The 26,564-nt window shown below is 35.1% G+C and overlaps 1 protein-coding gene across 3 annotated transcripts in view; it reads left to right on the forward strand.

Annotated features, from left to right (window-relative positions):
* Positions 1-26,551, forward strand: part of PCDH9 (protocadherin 9) — a 663,031-nt gene extending 636,480 nt beyond the window's left edge. For all 3 annotated transcript variants that reach the window (XM_057371515.1, XM_057371516.1, XM_057371517.1), the window contains one exon: positions 23,296-26,551. In XM_057371515.1, coding sequence (XP_057227498.1) covers positions 23,296-23,669 — 374 coding nt within the window. In that variant the 3' untranslated portion in view covers positions 23,670-26,551. The remainder of the gene's footprint in view (positions 1-23,295) is intronic.
* Positions 26,552-26,564: the final 13 nt, after the last annotated feature.

The raw sequence follows: 26,564 nt of genomic DNA on the forward strand, positions 1-26,564 counted from the left end.
AAGTTTTTCCATAACAAAGTTTCTATATGTCAGTAAGCAAGCTGTGCTAGAAACTATTGCTTTGCTTATCTACACTGTGAATAAAACAACAAAAAAGCAAAGCTATACTTTCTTTCTAATTAGAATCTAAATTCAAAGGACAAATACAGCAGAGGAAAATATATAGGAAAAATTCAGTAGGAAAATACCTGAAAAACTGAATATATTCCAGTGRTTAGTTTAAAATTTGGTCTGAAATATCTTCACTAGCAAACATTTAATTTGCTATATTTATTATTGGAGTTTGCTGTCAAAAATATCATGGCATTAAGCAGGAAAAATGTTTGTAAAATATGTTAATTGGCAATTAAAGGCAAGGATTCTGATATTATTTACTCCACTAAACTTGAAATAATGTAAGTAATGTTAGTGGAGCTCTTACCATTCACATTTATATCAGCTTTTGACTGGGAATAGGCAGTAAGTCAGATAAGAATCAGAATATTTTTCTAAATCAGCTTTCATGGGTGTTTCAAGGGGAACAAGCAAAGAARGGGGCCAGCTACAGCTTCCTTCAAATAGCAGGGAGTAGGGAAAGTACCATTTTCATTCTTTGTTCATTATTTAACCCCCATGATTTCTTCCTTGCTTCTTCAAAAGATCTGTATCATCAGTTACTTTGAAAAGTACAAGTATTTCAAACCTTTTGATTATAGATTGCCAGCAGTGTAGCCTTCCTTGTGTCGATTTTAAATATCTAAATTGGCCTTAGAGAATCTAAAGAAGCACCTCACAGGTCTTTTTGATTAGCATTTATAGTATTTGAACGTATTGAATTTTTTCACTTCTTTGAACACCAAAAGCTTGTCTGGATAAAAGAGGACTTCTGTACACTTACTTAGGGACAGTRRAAATTCTCCAAGGAAATCCTGTGATTCAATGAAAAATTCCATCCATATGAGAGCTGTACAAGCCTGGCCCTCATGTCTACACTACCAGTAATTCAAATAAAATCATATATAAACTGGCATTGGGTCACAGCACAAGATACAGTGTTTATTGCTGTGCTRTGATGGATGGGCATATAATAATGTCAAAAAACTGATACTGATTCATGAAGGTTGTTCTACTTTCAAAATAAGCAACCTTCACCTTGCCTTCAAAATCTTGCTGGGGGAGGGAACYGTTTCCCCTTCTTGGCCTAGACAGATATTTCAAAAGCTTGTTCCCTGATACTTGTTACRTTCACAAACTATTTGTGCTAGATGTTTGCATGATTTACAGCAGAAGGGATTCACTCTACATGAGAAATCATTGTCTGGAATAAATAGTACAGAAATGGTATGTACAGCATAGAAGGCAACCTGAGGTGAATGGCGGCCAAGGGGGTGTGATGGGAGTTCACTTACATTTGTTTTACTTATTACTGGTTTCCATCCCTTTGTGATGTATAGGTGGCATGATGCACACTGTGAATCTTAAACATTTGTATTTCTATTTCAGCCTCGAGGAGGGAGAAATACTGTGCTCTGTATTAATTGGATAACTTTGGCTCAAGCTTTTAAGTGTGACAAATGGAGATGTGCCAAACTGCCTGAAAGTAATTCGGGTTGTCAGTGAACCACAGTGGCTGCCAGTTTGCAGACACTTTCTAGTCTTCTTGGGTCTGTCACATCTCTTTCACACTACCTATTTACCATCTGAATAGAAAGCCAGCACTCTGAGACATAAATAAATGTRTTCATCTTATATATGACACTGTTTCTTCAAGGGACTTGTATTACACTGAGCCACACATCATGAACCAGCCTGAACTTCTGCAATGACACAAATTGCAGACAGGTCTCCTCAAGCAAGCAACAATTAAAGTGCTGCGGGAAGCCAAAKAACGCAATTAATAATGAGGTGACTTTGTGGTTGCCATGTAATTTTCTTACGTTGGAATGATGTTTGTGTTAGGTTAGCTCACTCTCCCCAGGACACCTGAAAGGATATTTGCGACAGAACAAACAAACTACCCCTGTGGATGTGACAGCAGAAGGCTTTGTTGCTTTATGAGTCTGATCCAAAGATGCCTTATGTTCCTTAGTTTACAGGAAATCCAGGGTAAACCTTTTATTTACAGTTAGGGAACACTTGCCAGAATAGAATAAAAAAGCAGCTGATTAATCAGCATGCAGCTTTCATCTTGTAGGGCCTAGCTGCCTGGACCTTTTTAACATTTGGAAGATTAGCCTTGGTGAGAGAAATGTTGTGTGGAAATGCCTTTGATAGCTGTGTGCTTTAGTCTATCATGCTTTGGAAAGGGGATCGTTCAGGGTTTGAAAAAGTCTGTGTGTTAGAACAGACGATGTTCATGGCCGGGRAAAAAAATTACTTTGTTCTAGTTCTGTACTGCTGCCCTTTGAAGCAAAATGAGAGRAAAGCTTCCTCTGCAGCTTCAGTTGATAAAATCTGTTTTCTGGAACATTATCAAGTCTAAACATATATCATCTATGAAAAATAAAGAAGACAAAGGATTGTATTCCTAAATAGTCTTGGAATACCTAGGAGACTGCTAAGAAAACAAAAATAAGGAWCAGAGCCCTGCTAGTTCGACCCTTAAATTATGCAGCTGTTCATTACCAGAATTATATATCTCATGCTGCCCTTTGGAAGGAAGGCATGGTGCACAGAGCTGGAACAATTACTGAATTATTATACAATAAGAAAGACCTCCTAAAGTGTCACATGCATGTAGAGGAAGATAAGAAAGGCCAGCTTAAGTTCTTGGCATTTTAAGGAAGGCAATCAAGAAACCCTTTGAATTCTTTGGTGTTCTTTCCCTGCAGTTCATCTACATTTTTATGCAAGTCTGACAAAGCATCCCATTCATGTGTCAGCACTCTCGTCTCTGGATGCATTAGTGTTTATTACAGGCTGAATTTGCAGATGCAACCATTTGAAAACAGTAATAGCATCAGTTGTGCGGCCTTAATATTTATATAATTAATAATGATTTCATGCTTCCCTCCCCAGTGCTTCTGAAATAAAAACGGTTACATTAGCATGGTCAAGCATAACAGGGCTCAATACAATCCTGTAAGCCTAAATTGTTTTGCCATAACAGGCTTTGAATTCTACTCTGAAATAAAATGTGTTGTGTTAATCAGCTTACTGTTAATGAATGGTTTGGGTGACACATTTGGCACATTATTGCATATTTAGCTATGAGATTATTTTTTTTTTATATTGATCACACATGAAATGTATACTCTGAAGAGCGGGCTGGAGTGTCTTGAATCTTCTGTATTTGAAAACAGTAATGTGCATTTTTCATCTCCCAAAAGTTTCMTCTGTGACTATGGTCTGGAAATCAACCTAACTGAACTTTTTTATTATTTTTTTTTAATATTCCTTGCAGTTATGTTTCCAGATAGTGTTTATCTTCGTACATTTGGACTGTACTGAGAATTTCCATAGTGGCTCCCAGATTTTTGATGAAGCAAAAGTCATACAATATTTCTASTTGATATATTACTTATCCAGAAATAAAGCCTGTTGATAAAAAATAAGAATGACAGTCTCTTAGTATATTAATGCAGTACTGTTCTGTGTGGCTGCCTTTAAATGATTCCTCATGTTGACAAAGGTAAAGTCCTAAGGAAATGTGATTTAATAATAMATCAGGTTGTCTATTTATTTCATTTGTTGGGAGTAGTAGATTGCAGCTATTCCTATATTTTGAAATTTAAAAAAAAATAGATGTTGGTAGATTCRGAGAGTGTTTAAAGATGCATGAAGTTTGTGTTCATCTGTTGTTTTTTATTCTATTGTTTTGTCCAGAGTGAAGGTGATAGGTTCAGTAAATTACCTGTCAGTCAAGATCAAATTCTAAGTAAATATTCTGTAAAAACTGGTGAAGGAATTGTTAAGGACAGTAAATGTTTTAGAGTCTGTGCCTCTGTTGTGTAAATATTATAAAACTTAAGAAAAAGTAAAAGCAAAGCAAATCATTGTGATTATGAAGACAGAAAAAGGAATTACTCGCCTCTTAGAGGATCCAGCTAACAGAGTTTGTATGTTTGGGTTTGGGAATGATGAGCGAAAACAGAGAAAGCTSTGATAGGGTTACTGTGTGGCAATGCCTAAGAAACAGCATCCCCATTATCAGAGCTGAAAGACACTTTCATTGCCTTTATCTCAGATGCTCTTTAACTATGTTCACAGAGTAGCTTTACCAGAACTTCTAAGGATTGTGTGTGAGAGTTCTTCTGTCTTTTGTCTTGCATTCCATTTATTTTGCTCTGCTGTAAGCTAGAGCATGAAAAGCTTGCATCACTTCTAATTTCAATAATATTTCTACTGTGTAGATGGGGCAGAAATCACTTTTCCCCTTGCTGCTTTCTCAGTGACTCAAGAATAAGATGCTTGAGAGTGGAAATAMTTAACAAAGTCATCAATGCTTTTTGCTGTCTCCTTGCACAAATACCTCAAGTAGCAAAGTAGAAGGGAAGTTGTAACTATCTTGCAGTGGCAGTTCAGAAGTCTTTCATAGGAAAAAAACTTCTAGTCTTCAAATCATCTGTCCATCTTTTACACTTAAATTTCCAAAGCTTACACAGACCTTAGTCAGAAGCAATATGCCATAAAAAGCATAAAGCCATACAGAAATCTATCATTGAGAGAGTAATTGTAATTCCCTCTTTCCCCAAAGAAGTTTGTGGTAGAGCAGACTATGAAGAGGGATTATGTGCAGGGTTGTGGTCTCAGGTCGACATGCTTACAGTGCAAATTAGCTTGTGGGCATCACTGTACCTGCACTTCTGATTGGTGTTGGGCTSTGAGGGGACTGTGTGTTTATTATCTGCTCTTATTATTTGTTAGTGGTTGATAATAAGGTCATAAGGGGAACTTCAGGATGAGAAAGTTGGATTTGCAAATGTTCTGTGTAATGAGGGAGTTTCCAAGAGGAAGAAGGATATGAAAGCTTATGGGTTTAATGGAGTAGAGCAGAGGATCCTTAGCCCCTACAGATAGCATAGGCATTATTTTAAAACTAGAATTTGTATGTTAATAGGATCTTGGCAATTCAGATTTGAAAGATCTTTGCTGTTGTAAATAAAAGCCAATACTAGGACGATCTCTAGATTGCTCACTGAAAATGAGCMGTGAAAGCTTGCCATTGCACTGTTTTAGCAATATCTTTGCTCTCATGGAAGTTTTTTGGTTAGATAAGAGAACTTCCAAACTGAAGTAAAGTATTACATTTCAGCTGGTAATGTTAGCTTTTAAGATTAGGAGCTGTGGTTTTGATCTTTCAGGATTTGCTTTGAATAATGTGGTTTGACTTACCTGGATTTTTAAACTAGTTCTTCCAAATTTCTCTGTCTCTTAATCTATAAGATTTCTCTATTTGCTATATTTTATTTAGAGTTGGTATTTCTTATAACAAGTAAAATGCTGTGCAAATGCTTTGAGAGAAAGACAATTTTTCAATTAAAATACAATAGSCAGTAAGACATTATTTTCTGTTTCTTGTGCTGACATTAGTCTGGTTAGCAATAATGTTTGTTACAAATGTATATTTACAAGTAATCTGACCTAATTCATGTGTTTTTTACRTGGCTGCTATTGACTAGTGTTCAACTTATTCTTATGTCTCTTACAGGAAGAGATATTGGGGCTAACACCCCCTGACTTTCATGCTGCTGTGGCAGCTGTTATAGCTGGGGATTTGGTTTATGATGTCTGTGAGCAGTTCTGCCTTGAGGAAAKAAAAAGAGAAAAGGATTTACATTTGTTTTGTGATTCTTTGTTCCTATGGAAATTGAAGACACCTTTTTTTCTATGAGATGAATTTCAACTTTTTGTATCTCTTGAGAATGAATTTCAGGCACTATGGGAGAACAAAAGAGAGCATTTCTAAGTASGAAGAGTGCTTTCAGCCCAGATACAGAAAACATGACACCCCCCCACAGCTCTGGCTTGCTAGAGGGGTTACTAGTCTGTCATCTCTAGCACAGTTATCTCAGTACTTCTTTTGAGTGACATAAGAAGACTCAAATTCAGGCCTGTGAGCTGCAGATAGCTTTTCCTGAGATCAAACAAAGAAAAGAATGTCTATTTTGGCTTTAAACATTGGATTGTAAATATAGGGCTGTTGTTCTTATTATTGACAAGTACTTCTTTGTACCTCTTTCTCTGCACTCTCCAAATTCTATCATCAGCCATTAGCTTGAAACAACCTAACRGGAGATTTTTTTATTTGCAGCAACTTTGAATGCTTAGCTTTTCTCTATGGCTCCTGCTGCTGCTGCTATTAAAATATTCATATCCTTGATTTTAAATAAATAAGGCCTCTMTGTTTCTCTAAATCAATGTGGTTTAAAAAACCTTTCTCCCAGGGAATTCTGGATGAATGCCAATTTATTCTTGCAATAAAAGATGCTTTTCTGCTGGAGATTTGTAAGCTCTGGCTGAAATGCAAGGATGATTCTGACAGCAATCCTAGGGTAAATCAGGAGTAATTTAGCTGAAGTCAACTGATGTTGCTGTAAACGAGATTAAAATCTGCCTTTGCATATATGAGACACACATATATCTTAGCATAARTCCCATTATGTTACTCTAGAAATGTGTTGGAATTAATGTTTCAGTAAATATTTGAATGCTGGGCAAACATTTGCCTGGTACCTSTCTTAAAACAGGACACAGACATTTTAAAAGGCTGTATCCTTTGGTTGGTGGGCAACAAATAGAGAGGATTCTTTTATTGATGCAGCAATTGTTTACCTGAGTCATGAGACAAATGGAACAACTTGTGACAAAAGAGATAAACATATCCAGTGTGAATTCTCTTTTTATGAGGGAGGGATACTACCTCTTTCATAAACATCAATCTTATTGTTATGATTAACAGGTTGCTTTATAGGAACCCCATCTTTCAATGGTGCTTTTCTTCAGGGAGATGTCTAAAGGGTCTCTCTGAAAATAAATTAGTTTGCTAGTTTTATTCTTTGTTCTCATTCTTTGCTTCCTCATTTAACAATCCAGAATAGGCCTAAATACTTTWAGGGCATCCATTGCCATGGCATTAGGGAGCTATGCAATCCACAACTGGCTGTATTGCCCTGTAAGGTGTGGAAATCCTATTATCTTTATTTTATGGATGAGCATAAAGACTCAGAGGAACTAAACGACACAGCTAAGGTCACACACATTGTCTTTGATTTAGGAGATATCTTGAAAGATCTGTCTTCTGTTGCTTCAGCTGTAGAAGCTGACGAGGCCGTGTATACACCTGATCTCACACTTTGGGTAATTTAGTAGTCAGCAGGGAGAAGTAGACACTTTCAGGGCACAATTCATCTCATTGTGAAGTGAAACCTAAAGGAATTCAGATGAATCACGTTGTGAAAGAGCCTGTTTAAAGAATTTAGTTGATYAGCTGAAAGCTATTCTTCAATTAGAATTGCCAGTATTTCATCAGATCATTCCTTTCTCTAGTACCTTCTTTTACTAGATGAGATTTTTTGGAWGCATTCATACTGAAAAATCACACCTTCTTGTTAGGAATTTGTGTCCTTAGTGATGCAAATTCTCTTTGTAAGGAATTATAAGTCCTTTTATCTATCTTGTCCATTGTGACTATTGTGTCTTAATACTTTGTTGCTGCACAGGTTTCTGTTGTACACCAGCTGCTTTGACTGTAGTCAGACATTAAGAAATTAAGTACAAGACTATAAACTTCCACTAATATGCACAATAAAATCTKCTGCTTTTATTGTAGAATTTTTGCTGATATAAGAATGTAAATGTTGGGAAGAAGTCCAGTAGTCTGCTATCATAGACACCATGTCATCAGATTTATTCTTATGACAATGCCATCTCTTAATTTGCAGCCATTTAATGTCTCTATTTGTTTATCAATGGTTTTCACCTTTTTCTCCCTCTGGTTTAAATCTTCTGAATGGAAAAGCTAAAATCTCCAAGTCTTCTCTAACAAGAAAGACTTCTGTCATTTCTGTTCTTCCTTTATTTCTTTTGATAACCTGATATTCACTGAAAGTACTTTCCAGTTTTATATTAGAAGCACACTATATCATCCCCTTGCCTATAGGTCTATATGTATAGGTCTAAATGTATCTTCCCTTTGCCTATAGGTTTATATCAAGGTCATTACTAAGAATATTATTCAGGATTATTTTTGATGTTGAATTATATGGGATCTCCTTCCAACTCCATCGCTTCACTCACTGAATCAACCTACAGGTTCTATCAGTCTATGTTCTCCCTAAACTAAAATAATGTACTATATAGCACTTCATCACAGATTCTACCGAAGTTCAGAGAGATGGGATTTACTCAATTTTCTTTGTTTCTAAAAATGATCTAATTTACCATGGTAATCTCACATTATCCACTATTCTTTAAATATATGTGGCAGACCTTCTAGTTTATCAGTTGTCTTGGTGTTATATTTTCCATTTCAGTTCTGTTTTATTCCTTCCGATCAATTCTTACATATTTGTGGGAACTTGTGCTTGCTTTTCTCTCCTCCAAGTTTGGGTAGACATTTATGACATCCCAGACAACCACCACTCATCCTGTACTTCATTTATTCATAAAATGTGTTGGTGTTGAATGTGGATTTTTCCTCTGATTAATTGTACCCATTTGTCTGTAGTAAATGCCTCCCCAGRAAACAGCAGGTACCAGATAAAAATACACAAAGCAAGGACAAGGAACTTTAGGTGATATACAACAGAGATAGCATGAGTATAAGCAACTGCTTCTAGTTGGTGCTGTGATTGCTGCAGGCCAGGCTGAGGTGGGCATTTGTGCAGAGTGTTGCAGTCTTAATCAGTGTTGTCAACAAGGAGATCTTACTAACTCCATTTTTAGCTATAAAATCGTAGGACTCTGAAGGTTTACTTAGAAAACTAAGTAGAGAGACCCATTGAATACATTCTCAATACATAGCCTTTAGAACAAAGAATGTTTTTAATGTTACTGCCTTCTAGGACAGGGATGTGCAAGACAACGCTGGCCAACTTACCAAGATGTTTATGTCATTCCCATATTCTTTAACACAGGTATAGAAACTGACAGAGCGTAAAGTTCTTTTGAAAGTCAGACTACTGAGAAGTTGCGAAGTGATTACCTGAGACTGTGAAATAGATTAATTAACAAAGAAAAAAATGCAGTGCTTAATAAAAAGTTCCATATTCAAGGTGTCTGCCAGGTGTTTTCTGCTCTCAGTGCTATTTTTCTCCCCACAGCAGGGAACTAAATTTTCTGTTATAATCAGGAATACTGCTAGCACTTAATGCCTGAATGAGGGACCAAACACAAATTACGATGTAATCAATCTTTTCAAACTTTTGTGAAAGGTTTGTCCTCTCACCTTGCCCTCAAAAAGGTTATTAGCATTAGTGGAAGTTTCAGTAGTTTCTTTTTCAGTTTTGTTGGCCCAGCCCACTGTCCTAAACTACAGCTTTTGTCCCTTAATACTGTAAAAATCCATACTGCTATGGTGAGAGATATCTGCAATACTGTGAAAGTGAAATTCAGACATGAAATTCCACTCTCTTTTCTGTGTTACAATGCAGGAAAAAAAAAAAAAAAAAAAAAAAAAAAAAAAAAAAAAAGAAAAAAAAAAAAAAAAAAAAAAAAAAAGAAGATTTTCTCTAGAGAAACGGTCCTGAAACTCCTCAGCATGTACTTTCAGACTGATCTGAAAGCCATGGTAGATCAGGGGCTCTATCCAGATGGAATCCACTCACAAGTGAGAGAGGTCAAAGGGATTAATTTTACAAGTAAATAAAGTAAATTGTTTGATACAGCAATTAGCTTTTAAGAAATAATTAATTGTGTAAGGAAACGTTTCCTAATCTGTGCACACATATTAAAAGATCAAAGTGATGAAGTGTTATGGCAAAGCCAAGGGTAGGACATAGCTCCAGATTCAAATGCTAAATCTAGCTATTTACAATGAAGGCATGTACATAATAGGAGCCATRACTTCTTGTTATGTTTAAGGGAGATTTAGTCAAAGCAGTATAATCTAAAGAGTTCAGATTAATTTCTGTAATTAGCTTTGGTGATTTACTGTATTTTATTGACCAGAACAACTGACAAGATTGACAGGATATCTGTTAATCAAAAGGAGAAATTRGAAAATACATATATCTCTGATTCCCATGCAGGTGTATACATTGTAGACATCTAACATTTGATCTCAATTGTATACTTGCCTCTGAGTACTACACCACCTTGATCTTTTAAACTGCAAATATACAAGAAAATTTCTCATAMTCAGTTCAGATCACAGGATCATCAAGTTCAGAAGAAGCCTTCAAGATCATCCAGTCCAACTGTCAACCTGGCACTACCCTAATCCTCCCTGAACCATATCCCCAAGTGTCACATTCAGACACCTCTCGAATACTTCCAGACAACTGTCTCTTGAACTGAACCCTAGGCTGGAATGAATCCTACCTTACTTAGCATTCTGTGTTAAATAACCTTAAGTTTTATACCCAAGTGAATTACAAAAAGAAGGCCCATCACTCATTTTACGTGAAATCTGTTAAATAAATTCAGTGATATATATTTATAGGAGAAGGATTTGTCATCCAGGCAGCTGAGAAGATGGTGAGAGGAATTTTTTTTGAGAAAAATACAGGAATACTGATGAGAATGAGTTCAAGTCAGTTGAAAACATGTCAAAAAAGAGAGTAAGCAGAACTATGTAGAGACAGCTTGGAAAAAGTAAAGCTGGAGAACTTGTGAAGGAAGAATTGTTATGGTATGTAGAGAAGCTAAATGCTAAATGAGTGACTTGCCATTCATAAGGGAATTGGTCTATTTCCTTTAGTGCATGCCTTCCTAAATCAGGCTCAGCTGTAAAATTAGTTTTGTGCTCTATAATGACTAAAGACCAAGTTTTACACCCAAGGAAGRCAGTAGCAAAACTCCAACCTATTTCAAAGGGAGGGAGGTATCAATCGATGTGTGGACAAAGAGCTGCCTATCTCTGTTGTCCCACCAAGCAAATTGGCCTGAAATACATCCTTTTGTCTATTAGTGAAGTATTGTAGCTCAGGTCATCATGATTTTAAACATTTGGCATTGCATTTAAATAACTTGCTGCCTCTGCAGTCATTATTACATAACTCACCTCATACAAGGGTAGTAATCATTTTAAAATTAACTGTTAATTCCCTCAAGACTACAGTTCTATAATAGTTTCTGTCCTAAAGCTAAATTGTTGGCATTACTTGCTGGTGTTTGCATGGAAAGACTGGGTATCCTAACCAAGTGTCAGTGATCCTTTTCAGTGTTCTTGGTCTCAAATCAGCCATTGAACCCAAGTACAGAACAAAGTCATTAGCAGAACAATAATTCTTAAGTGTTTTGACAAGACATTCTGTGAATGGTAATTAACTTTTACACCACCGTTCCTATCAGGGAAGTGAATGTAAATGCTAAGTGAGCTAAATCCAGTGACTGCATTTCATATTTTGATAAATCACCTTTTTTTGTTTGTGTCTTCTTTTTCACAGGATAAATACATAATTTCACTCAGACAGTTAATTTGCTTCATAAGTTTCCAATTCTGCAAGTTCAGCAAATGCAAACCAATTCCTACTGCCCGCTATTTTCTGAAGCTTGAAACTGATAAGCCCATATTATACATCATTAAATATGAGCCTAAGATTATGTCATGTATGTATTTTTTTAGTATTTTTTTCTTTATTTGTTGCTACCCTGTGGGAGATAAAACCAGTTTATCTTTACATTTCAAACTGAAACCAAGAAAAAGAGGGGCAGTGTACTGCCAAGTATTAACAACTGTCATAAAAATTGTCWGATTCTTATGTGACTGGACAAGAAATAATGCTAAGGAGGTAAGCAAGACTTCCGTTTTGTCATTTGATATTATAAAACCCAATAATTTGAGGGAATCAAACCAAGAGTTTTTCTTGGCATGCTCCTTCCCAAAATTTCCTTTACACAGGAACCAAATTTCCTGTGATTTTTATACTACTTGAGAAACCAAACTGTGTACAGACGTAAAGGAGAATGTAAAGAACTTGTTGCACATCTAAATGTTCAGGATCTGTGCTCATAGTAACAATTCTTCTTTGAGCATCTTGCTCAATCCATTTTAATATATTTAAAAATAAAAAAAAATAAAAAAAAAAAGATAATATTTTCCTCCTTAAAGAAGCCCAGCACCTGGAGATGACATCCAGGATATTCCTTTAAATGTTTTAGTTTAAACCTACTGTATGTGCACTTCATGCACTAATTTCATTCACAATCTTTTTGCTTTGTACTTAGATTTGGATTCAACTTAAAGTGGCCTACTTCTGAGCTTTTCTTGCAATAATAAATACAATACAGTACTAAAAAAAAAGTAAGATGCTTGGAAAGTTTGGTTTGCAGAGATTTTCCATTAAACAGGAAACAGACAAAAGGAAGTTATCAAAAAATAAAATTTCCTCCATTAAATGTGGATTTATTATTCGTGTGAAGTCTTATTTGATTTTCTCTTTAGAACCACAAAGATAACTTTTTTCTGCAGTCTTCCAGGTAAGACTTGAAAGCCTGGAAGTAACTCTTGTTAAGTATCAGAATAGGATAATGCAACTAACTGAACTATTTGGTGCATACAGATGTTGCTTCCATATTAATTTTCAGTGCATTGAATGTAATGACTAAATGCAACACAGATTAATTTTCGAGCGTGGTTTAATAAAATCTAAGTGTTCTGACTCAGGAACATTTGTTTAATGGGAGTTTTACTGTAAACCATATAAGCTCATTAAGATACTTATGGCTATCCCTTCTGGAAAACTATGTAAATGAACTTGGTTTTTAAAGAAAAAGAAGGAACTGTAGCAGGGGTGTAGCTCAGACATAATGAAAGAAAGCCCTTTCCAGTATTCTCTGTGTAGTATGCCTGCAGTTCTAACAACTCAACTGGCACTGATCTGAATTTTACAAAATTAGCTAAATGAGATGCCGTTATACAAGCAGAATTAGGAAATGGTTCTTTTGTCTCTGGATTAGTTTAATGACATCTCTGACATCTGTGTCCTGTGATGTTTTTTTATGTAGAATGGAAGACAAAATCAACAAAATAATCAAGCTTACTAGGTACCTAATTTAAGTATTTTCTTCTGTCACACACTTCAATTATTCAGAGTCATGCATCTTAAGTTAGGCAAACAAGTACCCAGCTGCAGGTCCAGATTCTGCTAAGAGAAATGTACTTCAAAAGATCTTTCCAAGTCAAACTACTTATTTACATAATAACCTGTACGCATAACGCATCTGCCACAAATTTGCAACAAATTTGGTTTAACCTAAATTTGATTTTGGTCTGATTTGTACTGAAAGAAAATACAAAAACTCAAAAGTGGCAAGAAGCAGACTTTAGTAATAGGGATTCATTAAAAAGATGTATTTCAGCTTAAATTTAATGCTTGTTCAGATGTAATTATCTAATTACAGAACAAACTTTGTACTTTTATGTAAAAAAAGTCTTAATTATCTTTCTTAATTAACATTGTGTTTTTAACACCATAGCATATATGTGCATTTTCATGTTGCTCTTAGATGAGCTGCTACCTAGAGTATTACATCTGTAGCTTTTTGATATTGTCTTTTTTCCCTGTTGAATTCCTTGAAGGAAGTGGTTCTTTTTTTTGTCTCTTTTTTTTTAAAATTCACAAGTCGTGGAAAAAATGTTTACTTTGTCACTTTCTGCTCTACAGCAGTTTATTTAGAGCTAAGAAAATAATACTTAGGAAATAAGACTGAATGTTTAAAAATACAACTAAGTGATAGAATTTGAAATTAAGCTTCACCGACCATTCCTGGTGGCAGCCTTATGTTATATTTATTTTTAAAGGTCCCAAAATTCATAACTTGGAGCATTTTTTCCCCCAACATTGAGGTCCAGACTTGTTACTTTTGGAGAGAAAGAAACTGACAGTGCCAACTGGGAGTAGTTCATAAAACTGTGGTTTGTTTGATTTGAGAAAAAGTGAAACCTGTAGGAATGCAGAAATATACTGAAATCTGTGGCCATATTCCTAGAAGTCTGGAAAGATTGTAAGACAATTAAGTTGTGCACTTAAAGTAAAATAAGCTTTTCCATAAAAACTTAGTTTTAATGAAGAATTTGTGATTAAATACGATAAGTCCTTATGTGATACTACCCTGGTTTTCTTTTTATACCCTTCTGTGGTGGATAATAAGATCAGTAAGATTATGCTTTGGAGACTCTATATAATCTCTAGTATTTTTCATCAAGTTCTGTTGGACACTCAGCCGACTGCTATTTCTATAACTTGCTTGAAAGAACAGGTTTATGTAGCTTTAAAATACGGTGTCCCTTTAAAGAAAAAAGTTATATTTCATTGGAATACAACTGCTCTTATAAAATAAAAATTCTTGTGATAGAACAAATAAATCTTTGTTAAGCTATCAAGCATAAATTATACTAAGGGCTAAATATTAGGAGTAGTGGTATTTCAAGATTACATGAAAATTGGCAATATTTGGTGATTACAAAAGAAATGGAAATATTTATTTGGGAAGAATGCCCCTTCAAAGAAGATTAACAGAAACTAAAAAAACCTACTAAAATTTAATAGGTTTCTTTTTCATTAACCCTGTGTACAGGTTCAGAATATCCTGGAGATAATTATAGTAAGTAAAACCACATACACCTCTGTTTAAATGTATTCTTTGTCTCTGCTTCAAAGTTCAAATAGATTTGTGATGCAGTAAATAAATTACACAGATACATTTCTAAATCTGACCCATAAACATAATAATTTTCACTTTTTCTCAGTTGTGTGTTTTTTAGACTTTTAATTGTATCGTCTGATCTATTTTCAAGACTTCAGCAAAGCCCAACAATTACAATCGTCTATCTCTTATAAAAAGCAGACTTTCAGGGTGTTCCACCACTTGAAGTATGGGGGACTGGAATACATTTCAAGTCTTGATTTTCTTAAAGATAATTTGACTATAGCAGGGGTCTTGTCTAGGAGGTCTCTTCTCTGCTTCCCAAAATCACCATTCCTGAATATGCATGAGATCCATCACCATGTGGGTATTTTGGATAGTGTAGTTGTCTGCTGGTTTATTCCTGGCTGCTGGAACCATTTTGTTTATAATGGAAAAACTCAATTCAGGTGCATTCAAGATATCAGAGTGAATTAGTCTGTCTTCTGGAATGACAGCAAAGATCTGGACTCCTCACATCCTTTATAAATACATAGAGCTGGATCTAGATGCCATACCTGGATTCCCTATTTATCAATGGACAGAAACTCACACCTCTGGAAAGTCAGTCATTCTTGGGACAACTGAATCCCTTTGTGCAAATGTTTCACTCCACTGAAAACTGGAGGTTAGGATGACTCCACAGCCAGCTTGAGCAAAGCAATCGAGTTGCTCATTTTGTGAGAGGTTACATTCACTTCAGTGTTCACCAATCTATTATTTCCATTCATTTCTTAAATGAAGATAGAGGAATTATATGGGTAAATATAATATATGTAAAATACTTATAAAAGTAAAAATAAAAAATATGTATAGTCATGTATATATATATATATATATATAAATGAAACAAATCATATATTTTTTACAATGCAGTTCCTCACATATATGTATATGTAGATAGTTATGATGATGATTAATTTTGCTTTTATTCAATTATTGCTCAATAAAGTCAATATCCTTACTTCAATATATCCCAAGTTACCATGCCTGTGCTCCAGGGAGCCAGGTTATGTATTTAGCACAAGTCAGAAGATCAGTCTTTTTCTGTAAGTTAAAAAATTATCAGGAAAACCAACTTAATTTAGACTTCTTTAAAAATTATAAAAAATCAAATTAAATTCAACCTGAATGGTTTTCTTTTTTCTGCTGTAAACAAGTTAGTGGTCAGGCATATAGGAGCTGCACAAAAATTTTACAGCACTGTGCAGAGTAGAAAAAAATATTTTCCAGCTCAGGCTCACAGCATTCTGCCAGTTCTCATTTTGAATAATGCCTTTTTCCACACTGAATCCTACTTTTTCTCAAACAGAATTTGTAGTAATTACTAACCAAAATTTGATTTTATGGTAAACAGTTGACTGACTGAATCTTCCAAATAGAGACTTCAGTTGTTTTTGACTGACCGCAGGTTCATGTTTGGGGCATATTAATAGATTAGAAAATGTGGCCATGTCAAGAGTGGTGCTGTCTCAGCATGTTGCCTGTAAATCAATTCAACAAAATATTTTGATCAAGTATCATAAATATTTACATGTGAGAGAAAAAGGATAGTAAATGATTGTGACCATGGGATGCTTTATGAATATTTTATTATCACCACCCACCGTCACCTTTTGGGAACARAGACTTTTTTAGGCAGCAAAAGGAAGAGCTACATAATGAAAAAAAAAATAATGCTGAAAATAATATTATTCCAAATATTTGAGCACTGGTCTCATTAAGAGATCCAATCAAATTTAGAAGGTTTATTTGAATTCTCTGAGGAGCTTTTAAGCATTATATTGTCCTGCTAAAATTAAATGTATGGCAGGAAAAAAAAAWTAAGGAAATAAAATTAGACGAGATAGCATTCTTCATAGGAGTAGTTTGAGCAGACAAAAAAATGGATGAGTTCCATGCCATGCTGAAGATGGTTGCAAATTTATAAAGATATGCTGTCTGCTCTTTGTGTGCCATAAAGTCTGTCTAAATAACAATATCCTCTCAGGGAGAGAATCTGCTGTTCTGGCTGCCCATGTATTGTTGAATTTGGACTATCTCCATTTGCAAATGTTGACTTTTCATCTGTGCCCAAAGAATGAAATCTGTATGAGAGATGTGTAAAGCTTTTAATCTTTATTTATTTGTTAACAAACGGGAGGTTTTTTTGCCAAATCCTGTTTGCAATTCTTTTCTCCTGCTCTTCCTGCAAGGTGACTGTCTGCATCCACAATGTGACACTTCAGCTAAGAATACAAATTGCAGTCATTTGTGTGTCTTTGTTTGTTTGTTTATTTACTTGTTTGTTTGTTTTTAATGACAGAATGTATTAAGTCAGAATAACAACCCTGGATATTATTTTGTATCTTCTGTATTTCTAAAGGGTATGTTAGAATTGGCTACATTTGTCAGTGAAAGTTTATACAAAATGCGGCTTTATGTTAATGGTTGTTGATACATAGATTTTTAARACCAGAAAGAACCACTAGATTATGTAGTGAAACTAACTTTTTTTAAAATACCAATTATAAAGCTTCACCTAGTTAAATTAAAAAAATAAAAATAAACAGTGGCATAAAGATGTGAACACAGGCAATATTTAATCCATTATGAGTAATAGAACTGTTTTTTTATGAGCAGTGAAGAGCACGGAATCACTCAGGTAGGAGACAAGAAATGCAGAATACTTTCTTAACTTCTACTTTGTTTACTTTCTTAGCTCTGAAAAGATGTAGACGTGAAGCAATCTCAGCATCACTTAAATACGTCACAGAATAGTGCAGAAAATCTTATTGTGCCAGGTTTTCCTGCCTTTTCAGAAAATAATTTTGTTCCTGCTTTTCCATATCCTCGGCAGTCCTTCTCACACACCCTTACTTCCCCTGCTTCCTGTCCCTCCTGTCATCATGCTAGTTAAGGATTCTGACAGCTTATCTCTGCTAAGTAACACACATGTAAGCTAACCTTACAGTATTATTTATTTCAGCCTTGCTTAAAAAGAAGTTTGGGCCAAGGAAGGGAGCAGAAAGTAGCAGGGGTTTCTTGATCTGTACCTGAGTACAGAGGAGGGGACACCAGGGAGGCCAGAGAGAGGCAGCAGGTTACAAGGTGGCAGTGATAAACCTACCAAAAGTGCCAACAGCCATGGTAGGAATCCAGGGACCTTTGGACAAGGTAATTTGAAGATGGAATATGAATTGACTGTGCCGGGTCTGAATGACCATGGAATAAGTCACTAAAAAGATATATTTTTAATAGTCACTGAATCTTGCTGTTAATTAATAATACCAAGGAAGCACATTCAGCACAGCATGTGTGTGGCTTTGTAGTCATGGATTTTCTTTTTAACAGACTAGAAATAAAGAACAGTCTTCCTCAATTATTTGTCTGGTATCTAAGAGCAAAAAATGTCAAAAGAATATTTTTCATTATAAACTATTTTCCAGTTTTTCTATTTAATATATGACTAGTTGGAAAACCCCTATTAAATGAAATAATGTCATTTCAGTTGCGATGGATGTGGGGAAGGCTGTTAAAACATGTGGTCTCAGAAAAGGTCATTTAGTAAAGTAGACCATGAAAGCTTAAAAAAGATTTGAGGATAAGTAGAGCTGAAAATGTTGCTGTTGTTTTTTTTCCCTTTTAAGATGCAATATGAAAAGTTAAATAAATATGATTGTCTGAAACACAACTGTGGCCATGTTCAAATCCACTGTACTTAATGTTAGCACCCTCAGGCAAAGAGTACCTATTCATGTTGTTTGAGACCAAAAACTCTCACTTTGAGGTGAGTGTAACTTATCTTGTGGCCTCAACTCTTTCAGAACTGAAGAATGCATTTTCTGGCTGTAAGCAAGAGAGTTTTAAAGAAGCAGGTTGAAAAGCAGCTGGTCATCACACCAGAAGCTAGTTGCTAATTGCAGCAGTAAGTTAATCAATGAAATAGCTGTTTAGCTTCTGGGTATAATAAAAAGAGATAAAAGACCACACACAAATTCCAGYGTTAGGGTATGACCGGCTCTTGAGTGGCATGCATTATTTTCCTTCTTACACCTGTCTGCTTTTGAGTAGGCAAGTCATGCATCTGCTTGACAGCTATTAACAGAATAAAATAACAACAAAAAAGCATTTTTGGGTAAGATCTGATATAAATATTTACAAAGACAATTTAAGGGAGTGTTTGTTATGCACTTTTGTGTTTGCTTTCAAAACATTTAACTCCAGAGACAGATGGCTCGTACAGTTTTATCAGCACTTGTGTCATTATATATTCAAGCAGCCAAGACTGATAACCAGCCTCACGGATTATGGATTGTTCAGAGAACAAATATTTTGAAAAAAAAAAAAAAAATCCCCCACATATCAATAAAGTACTTCAGTATGGAAATGCTTGATACAGAAATTGCAGTGACATTTTTGTGAAAAGAAAGGAAACAAATTAATGCAATTATAAAATTAAAGCAGCAGGAACAGGTTTTTAAGTGGTGTCATTGTATGTGGTAATGAAACAACTTTAGAATGTTGGGTGAAAACTATTGTTCAGCAGTGGCGGAGGAGAAAGATAATTACCATTAAGGCAACATTATGCTTTCTCAATACRTAGCAGCCAAATCTTCAGTCACGCTATCCCCAGAAGATCCCTCTCCTATCATACTGCTCATGATCATTATACTTTAGGCTACTAAATAGCAACCTGAGTAATAGTCTTAGAAAAGAATAAACTTTTTATGTTTGAGAACATAATAAAACAAAACTGAAACTGAAAATACCTAATTGTCAAAAGATTGGGTTTGTTTGTTTTGTTGTTTTTTTTTTGTTGTTGTTGTTGTTGTTTTGGTGTTTTTTTGTAGGTGAGATCATTTTTTCCTCCTTTTCATCTTATTCCTCTGTTTCACAGTAGGACAGTTGTAGAATCCCCTAAATCATGATCATCACCATTATTGGCAATAATATTTACCAGTCAAATATGGATGTATCTAAAGGCTTTAACTGGAGATATCTATGGCAGGTGCCACACACATTATGAATGAAGCTGCCCTTTTCCTCAGTCAGTAAGCATGACCATTCCTTGTAGTAGCTCATAAGTAAAATATATTATTCCAACAATCTGCATTTTTTAAAAATCACTTTGTGGATTTCTTTTTCCCTTGTGATGGCTCAAACCTAAAGTGATTAAAATAAAAATTGCTAGATATATATTAGATATATATTAGATTAAGCTTTTCGAGGCATTTTGTAAAATTAAACCACACAATATTTTTGTAAGGCAAATAAATATTCCCTGTATTTTACAGATTGGAAAGTATGATACAGAGCACTACACATTTGAGTAGGAGTCTGAACCTCTTCTCAATTCAGTACATTTTTACATGAAGTCATATGTAGAGGTGTGTGCAGACTCTAACACACCTCACAGCTATTTGAACAGTTATACAGCCAAAAGAAGTGTCTTTCAGGTGTTCTCCTGAAAGAAGAGAGTCTCACTCTGTCTACAGCTGTCACTTGGTGTGACATATGACATCCATACCAAAATTCATATAAAGACTGCATAGTCTTGCCTTTCATTGATATCTCTGCATAGGGAAGGTTGTCTGAGGGAGGACTTGCACCTAACAATTGATTTTTGAGGGCTAAGTTGAACAGTGATATTTTGTACAAAAATAAAAAAAAAAACCAAAAAAAAAAAAAACAAGGAGCGTTTCTTGAACAGGCAATCATCTCAGCACTGTTACCCCATTCCTGTCAGCTGTTCACAGTAGTAGCAGATATCTAAATATTCCAGTGCTCTCCAGAAAGTCTATCAGCTTAGAGATGGCTAAAGCAAAGGATGCTAAAAATTCATTCTGACTTCAACAGCATTAACTGCCTAGCACTGTTACTAAAGAAGGCAAAACACATGAAGTAAATCTTCCAAAGAATTTGACATGTAGCTTATAGGGCCACATGAATATTTATTCTTAAGTAAAACCAGCTTATTGCCCATTTAAATTTTAAATTGAAATGATAGTCTTATCTCTTGAAATTTATTTAACTAAACAGAAAAAGTACTTATCCTCTTTAGAACTATCGTTCTGAAGGCTTTCCTGTTAACCTTTTATTCCACTGTAGATTGGAAGCACAGAGTGCATGCACTGTCTTGAAATGTGTCATTCTGTGGTGAAATATTTTCTTTCAGTTTTGGAAGTTTTAATCTCTGCAAAATCTTTCTTTCTTTCTTGGTCTTTCTTAGTGGTGTACTGGGAGAGTAGGCAGGTTGAAAATAGTTCTGTCACTTCCCACTTTTTTGCCTCTGAAATGGGAAAAAACTAATTAAAATTAAACTTTAGTGACAGCCAAAAAAAAATTCAGCTTTTAACCTGTAGATTAACTTTTGGAAGAGTTAATGATGTACCATGAGTACGTTCTTTACTTATAATTGTTTCATTTTGGGTTTATTTCTCTCCAAGTACCTGCTCATATTGGTTAGAACTTCATGATAAAGGATTCAAAGAAGAATTTTATAACAAAAAAAMCCCAACTTTCTTTCTCTTTTAGAACTGTGGTCCATGATCCTCATTGAAATCTCTGCTAAGCTCCTATATTACAGTTGCTTTTTCTTTTTTCCTAATGGTTCTGGTTTAATTATTTCATCTTATATTGACCTAAGTGGAATGTAGGATTGACTCTGAACATTTTTCACGCTCTAGTTTTCAGCAATAAGAAATTTCTTATATGGGCAATGCAATAGCAACTTTTATTATAGTTTATTGTGTTTTATTATAAAGTATTATATTCTATAATTATATTCTACATCAACAGAGTAGCATATATTCTCCAGATATTCAAAAAGAGGACTTGCTCAGAGATAAGAAGATTAGCTAATTACACTGTAACATGTAGAAAATGATGGTATTTTTTATATCTGTGTTTAAAAGCAGTGGGAAATGAATAGGAGTTTCCATAAAATTAATTCAGTTGATTTCAGTGTTCAGAAAAAGATGTTAGTAAGGGTAATTTATTGTATATGCATGGAGTACAAGAGAACAAAATAATCTTCGGCATTTTAACACAGAAATCTTTGTTAGAGTGTCTTCACTTATCATTTTGAGTCTCAATTAGATTATTATTAAGATACACTTTTTTTTTTTTTTYTGATACACTGCTGACATTTTTCTTCTGATTAGTGGCTTTGCTATTCATGCTTACTTGCTAATGTTCTTTCTCAAAAATCAATCTATAATTTCCTTCCTGTCACTGGGCTGTTTAATCAAGGAAATATGTCTCCTTAACTCTTCAAATGTTTTCAGTACTCGCTCTGAAGTCAAGAAAAGACATTTCAAAATTATTGCTCAAGATTACTATACAACAATGAATCCTGGCAAAGCATATCCCAGATATTGAGAAATATCTAACAAAGACGCATGGAGTAATTTCTATGCCTTTTGCCTGGTTTGCCCTTCCTCATACATCCAGCCTGAGCAGATGAGCAAATTAAGTCATTTAAAAATGCAGTAAGACTGAGAAGAATTTAATGTCGCTGAAGGCATGKGTGACCTGTCTGCTTGATTGCAAGAGGCCTGAAGCAGGCCAGCTGTGTCCTCAATAGTGTGTGAAAAATTATGTAGATATTTAATATGCAAAGTGCTTCAGCAATCTTCATTTCTGTCTCCTGTGGTCTTATATTTCTAGCTTACAAAGAATTATGAGAACAGTTCTTTATAAAGTGCAAGATTTACATAAGCCTTTTTTCCTTTTTTTTTTTTTTCTTTTTCCCCTTGACTTTTATGGTTGTGTAGCATTTGAGATGTGTTTGATGCTCAGAAGAGTTACAGGTTTTATTCTCTTTCCTTATGTAATGTTTTAAACAGTTTCTTGGTTTCATATTACATCCAGCAATATTTTACTTGTCTCTACTTGTTGACAGTATTCATTGGAGTGTGCATCTACCCAGTGGATGCACTCAGTTCTACCTAGAACTATGCACCAGCCCATGTTTGTAAAACAGTTGACATTACAATAATCCTGCATACAGAGCATTCCTTTGGGCAAACCTGTTTTTGGATAGTACAGATGTTTCTCAGTTTGCTGTAGGCTGTTAGCTCAACAAGGTTCTGCAGCAGTAAAGTGAGTTGAAAGGAGAAGAGAGCACATTGAAATGATAGCCCTTATAAACATTAATTCTCTGAATCTGCAAGGGTAGGTTTACTTCCTTGGGCATTTTCACTTACCTAACTCTATTTTCTTGGTGTGACTTAAAATAAAAGGAGTTAAGTTTATTCATAGTAGGATCTGAGACTGAYAGCATGGGGATAATTGAACTGTTTTTTCCACTTCTGGAAACTAGGTAGGCAGCATATACAGGGTGTGTATGCTCTGCAAAGCAGTTACTGTATAACAGCATGAAAATGTAGGTTGGATTTACCAGCACAATATTTGGTTGCAGGATCATTGTTAATTTTGTCCTTAGGACTATATATGTTTAATGTCAAATATCACAGTCTAATATTTTGTCTTTTTTCTTTCCCCTTTCTCCCCCTTTTTTCTTTCTCTGTTGTTCTTCTACAGATGGGCCTCTTGGTCCACGAGGATTAGCTGAAGCTACGGAGATGTGTACTCAAGAATGCCTGGTTTTGGGTCACTCAGACAACTGTTGGATGCCTCCTAGCTTGGGCCCGTACCAACAGCCAAAGTCTCCTCTCTCCACCTTTGCACCTCAGAAAGAATGGGTTAAGAAGGACAAACTAGTTAATGGACACACATTGACCAGGACCTGGAAAGAAGATAGCAACAGGAACCAGTTCAGTGATCGAAAGCAGTATGGTTCCGGTGAGGGCCATTTCAACACTGGCAACCACATGACTGACATTCCTCTGGCCAACTTGAAGTCTTATAAACAGGCCCCGGGAGCTGTGGAGAGTCCAAAGGAGCACCAGCTATAAGAAATGGTTACTTTGGACCAATGACTTTAGCCTACTTAGACTTGCTAATACTATGTGTGTGTCAGAGCTTTATGTACTGGGTAGACCTCTAGAACTATGCTTCACTTAGCAGAGATATGCATATCTTTATGTTAGCACCGTGGAAGGTRTGATGTCCTGCAACATGAGAGAGTGTTCCTACTAGTTGTGTGGTTTTGTTAAATAGACATGATCAAAATCTGCAGAGATCTCTCCAGTTTGAAAATATCCTTTTTTGTTTCTTTGTTTTTTGACCCTGGACTGCTGCTATGAACAACAGAAGATGCATTTGGAGAGTGAGACAGTGTGAAAGCTCAGTGGATTGCAAAGATTGAAAAGCATATCCAGTTAGAAAATTGTGCTTTTGTTGTCATTGATCTATGCTGGGACCATTATACTTGAGATCATATTGCAAACAATTGAAACTGTAAACATTAAACCTATTGTGCTATTAACAATGTTAGTGGACACTTGTAAGTCAATCAACGTTCAAATACTTGTAAATAGCAACAATTATTACTTACAATTTTTGTGTACTTATAATGTTCACTTGGAAAGAGACTGTAGCATATTTCTGTGTTTCACAGTTGCTTTTTGATTTCTTTCATTTGCTTTCTTGTTGTTTTGCTTTTCTTTTCAATGATGGTGTTTCTGTGTTAGTAGTCTGTCTGACACACAATGTTCCAAGGAACTTAAGCCACTTGTGTTAAAAGTGAAAAGAGTGATGGAGTGGGAAGAAAAGTTGCTTATAAAAAGGGAAAAAAACATTTTTCTATGTATTAGCAAATGATGCCAACATTCAGGTAGAATTTCTCTTTTTTTTTCTTTTTCTTAAATTTAATATTAAGAAATGAAAGGACTTGTGTAAGGGCTTAAAAACGTAGCAATTTTCTGTTTAATTTCCATTATGTTTCATAAAACAGGGAAATTGCAAAATAGAAGAATATTTAAATGTGTCATAGTGGGTGAGGGAGAAAGCTATTTGTTTGGGATCCTTAATCAAATTAGCTGTAGTCTGTCATTAATGAGTGGTAGCTGATGTTGATCCCAGCTGAAGTATGTGGAGGAAATTCTACAGGAGCAAAATATAATAATAATAATAATGTTTTTCCAGTTGGGCAGGTGTGTGTCTATACCTAAGACAGTTCGTATTGCTGGAACAGCAGCATTTGTGTTGACCTTCATCTGTGTTAACGTTGTAGTAACACAAGTGTTTTTAGACCATAGCCACAGAATATTTAATGTGTTGTGCCTTCATGATGTAACAGAGCATTCTCCTGGTAGGCTAGTTGGGGGAACTAAAGGGTTAAATCTCTAATTATTGCTGTTTAACTGTTTGTTATCATAGTTGGTCAATGCCTGGCAGGTACCAGTATCATGTCACCTCAGTCAAACCAGCAGAGTGACTCCTAATGTTAGTAAGATCTAAGTTGCACGCAAAGCAAATCCAAATCCAAAACATTTTTAGATGGTTTTTGTTAAGGCATGAAAGATGATTTACACAAATAAATAGCATGCAAAAAAAAAAATAAAGTCCTTACAGAAAAAAGCAAGTTACTTATGCCACAGTGAAACATCAGTCTTTAAGTAACAAATTTAGCTGATCTGAAGGTGATTTTATTTTTACCAAAAACCACAAGCTTTTTGTTTCTTTCTTTATTCTTTTGTATATAGCACTTCACTTTTATTTTTTTCCTCCACAGTATAAAAGGCTTAAAATGGGTTAGGGGTGCATTGCTTATTGCAGTACTTATGTCAGTTTGTGAGGGGTGTTTGATGACTTTGACAGAATAAATATCTAACCAGTTATCCTTGTTACTGCTTTGCCAGTTCAACATTATTTAGTTATTCAGCTTTTGCAATAAATGTTCTGAATTCCTGATGGTGTTGTGTTAGTTCTTGGGCAGATGCCTAAGGGACTTTATTCCTGTTAATTTCTCTTTCTTTCTGTTATTGTTGGTTGGTTTGTTTCTTTGCTTCATTCTGAATTTCCAGTTATTTTTCTAAGCATACCATGGTCCATTTGGTTCATATACATGCGTCTAAGACTGGAATATACAGAAAATTATAAATAAATCCTCAGGGCTGTATTCTGCCATTCCTATGTAAGTAGGAACTTGTTCAAAATTAATTACCTGAATTGGGTAAAGTATTGCGCTATTCAGCGCAAGGGTGACAGAATCGAGCCCAGCTTTATTAGGCCTACATGGCACRTGGAATAAGCATCCTTGCACGAGTCTTTGTAAAAGTACAGGGGTAGCATTTAGGAAACTCAGCACCTACCGCACTTTGGTCTTTCATTGGACACTGGAGTAAAGTCATATCAAAATACAGTGAATCCTTTCTTGTAAGGAAAATTTGAGTGGTTACATAATATTTTTTTTTGTTGCAGCACAGGAAAAAAAGAAAATCTAGACTACCTTGAAAAATACCTATCAATATGGGTACCTGTTTTTGAACAAGCTGAGTTTTAAAGCAGAGATGCACTGAGTTCTATATTAAAACCAGAAATACAACAATTGTTTGAAAACCCAAATAATACCAACTAGTCTAAATTATAAGTGCCTTTTAAAATAGAATATATTTGAAAACAAGTCTGTCATGGACAGAAAGCAAAAGATGTGACTGTTGCTGCAGAAAGACAACTATATTCTGTTCAAACCTTCAATACTTTGTCCTATTGTCAACCTGTGAAGGAGGAGCTAAAGCAAATTTGGTTTAAATTGATAGCAGGTGAAAATTTCTCCTCTCATTTTCTCAGTTTCTGTGTAATTTTAGAATCTTAAGATCTTACCCAACTTTGAAACAGTTAGGAAAAGACTGGAGAAAAAGAAAGGCAAGAAAGAAAGAAGGAAAAGAAAGCTAGAGAGAAAAAAA

This window comes from Malurus melanocephalus, unplaced genomic scaffold, assembly GCF_030028575.1.
Source record: "Malurus melanocephalus ecotype Western Australia unplaced genomic scaffold, MMel_1.1 scaffold_148, whole genome shotgun sequence".
Lineage (NCBI taxonomy): Eukaryota > Metazoa > Chordata > Aves > Passeriformes > Maluridae > Malurus > Malurus melanocephalus.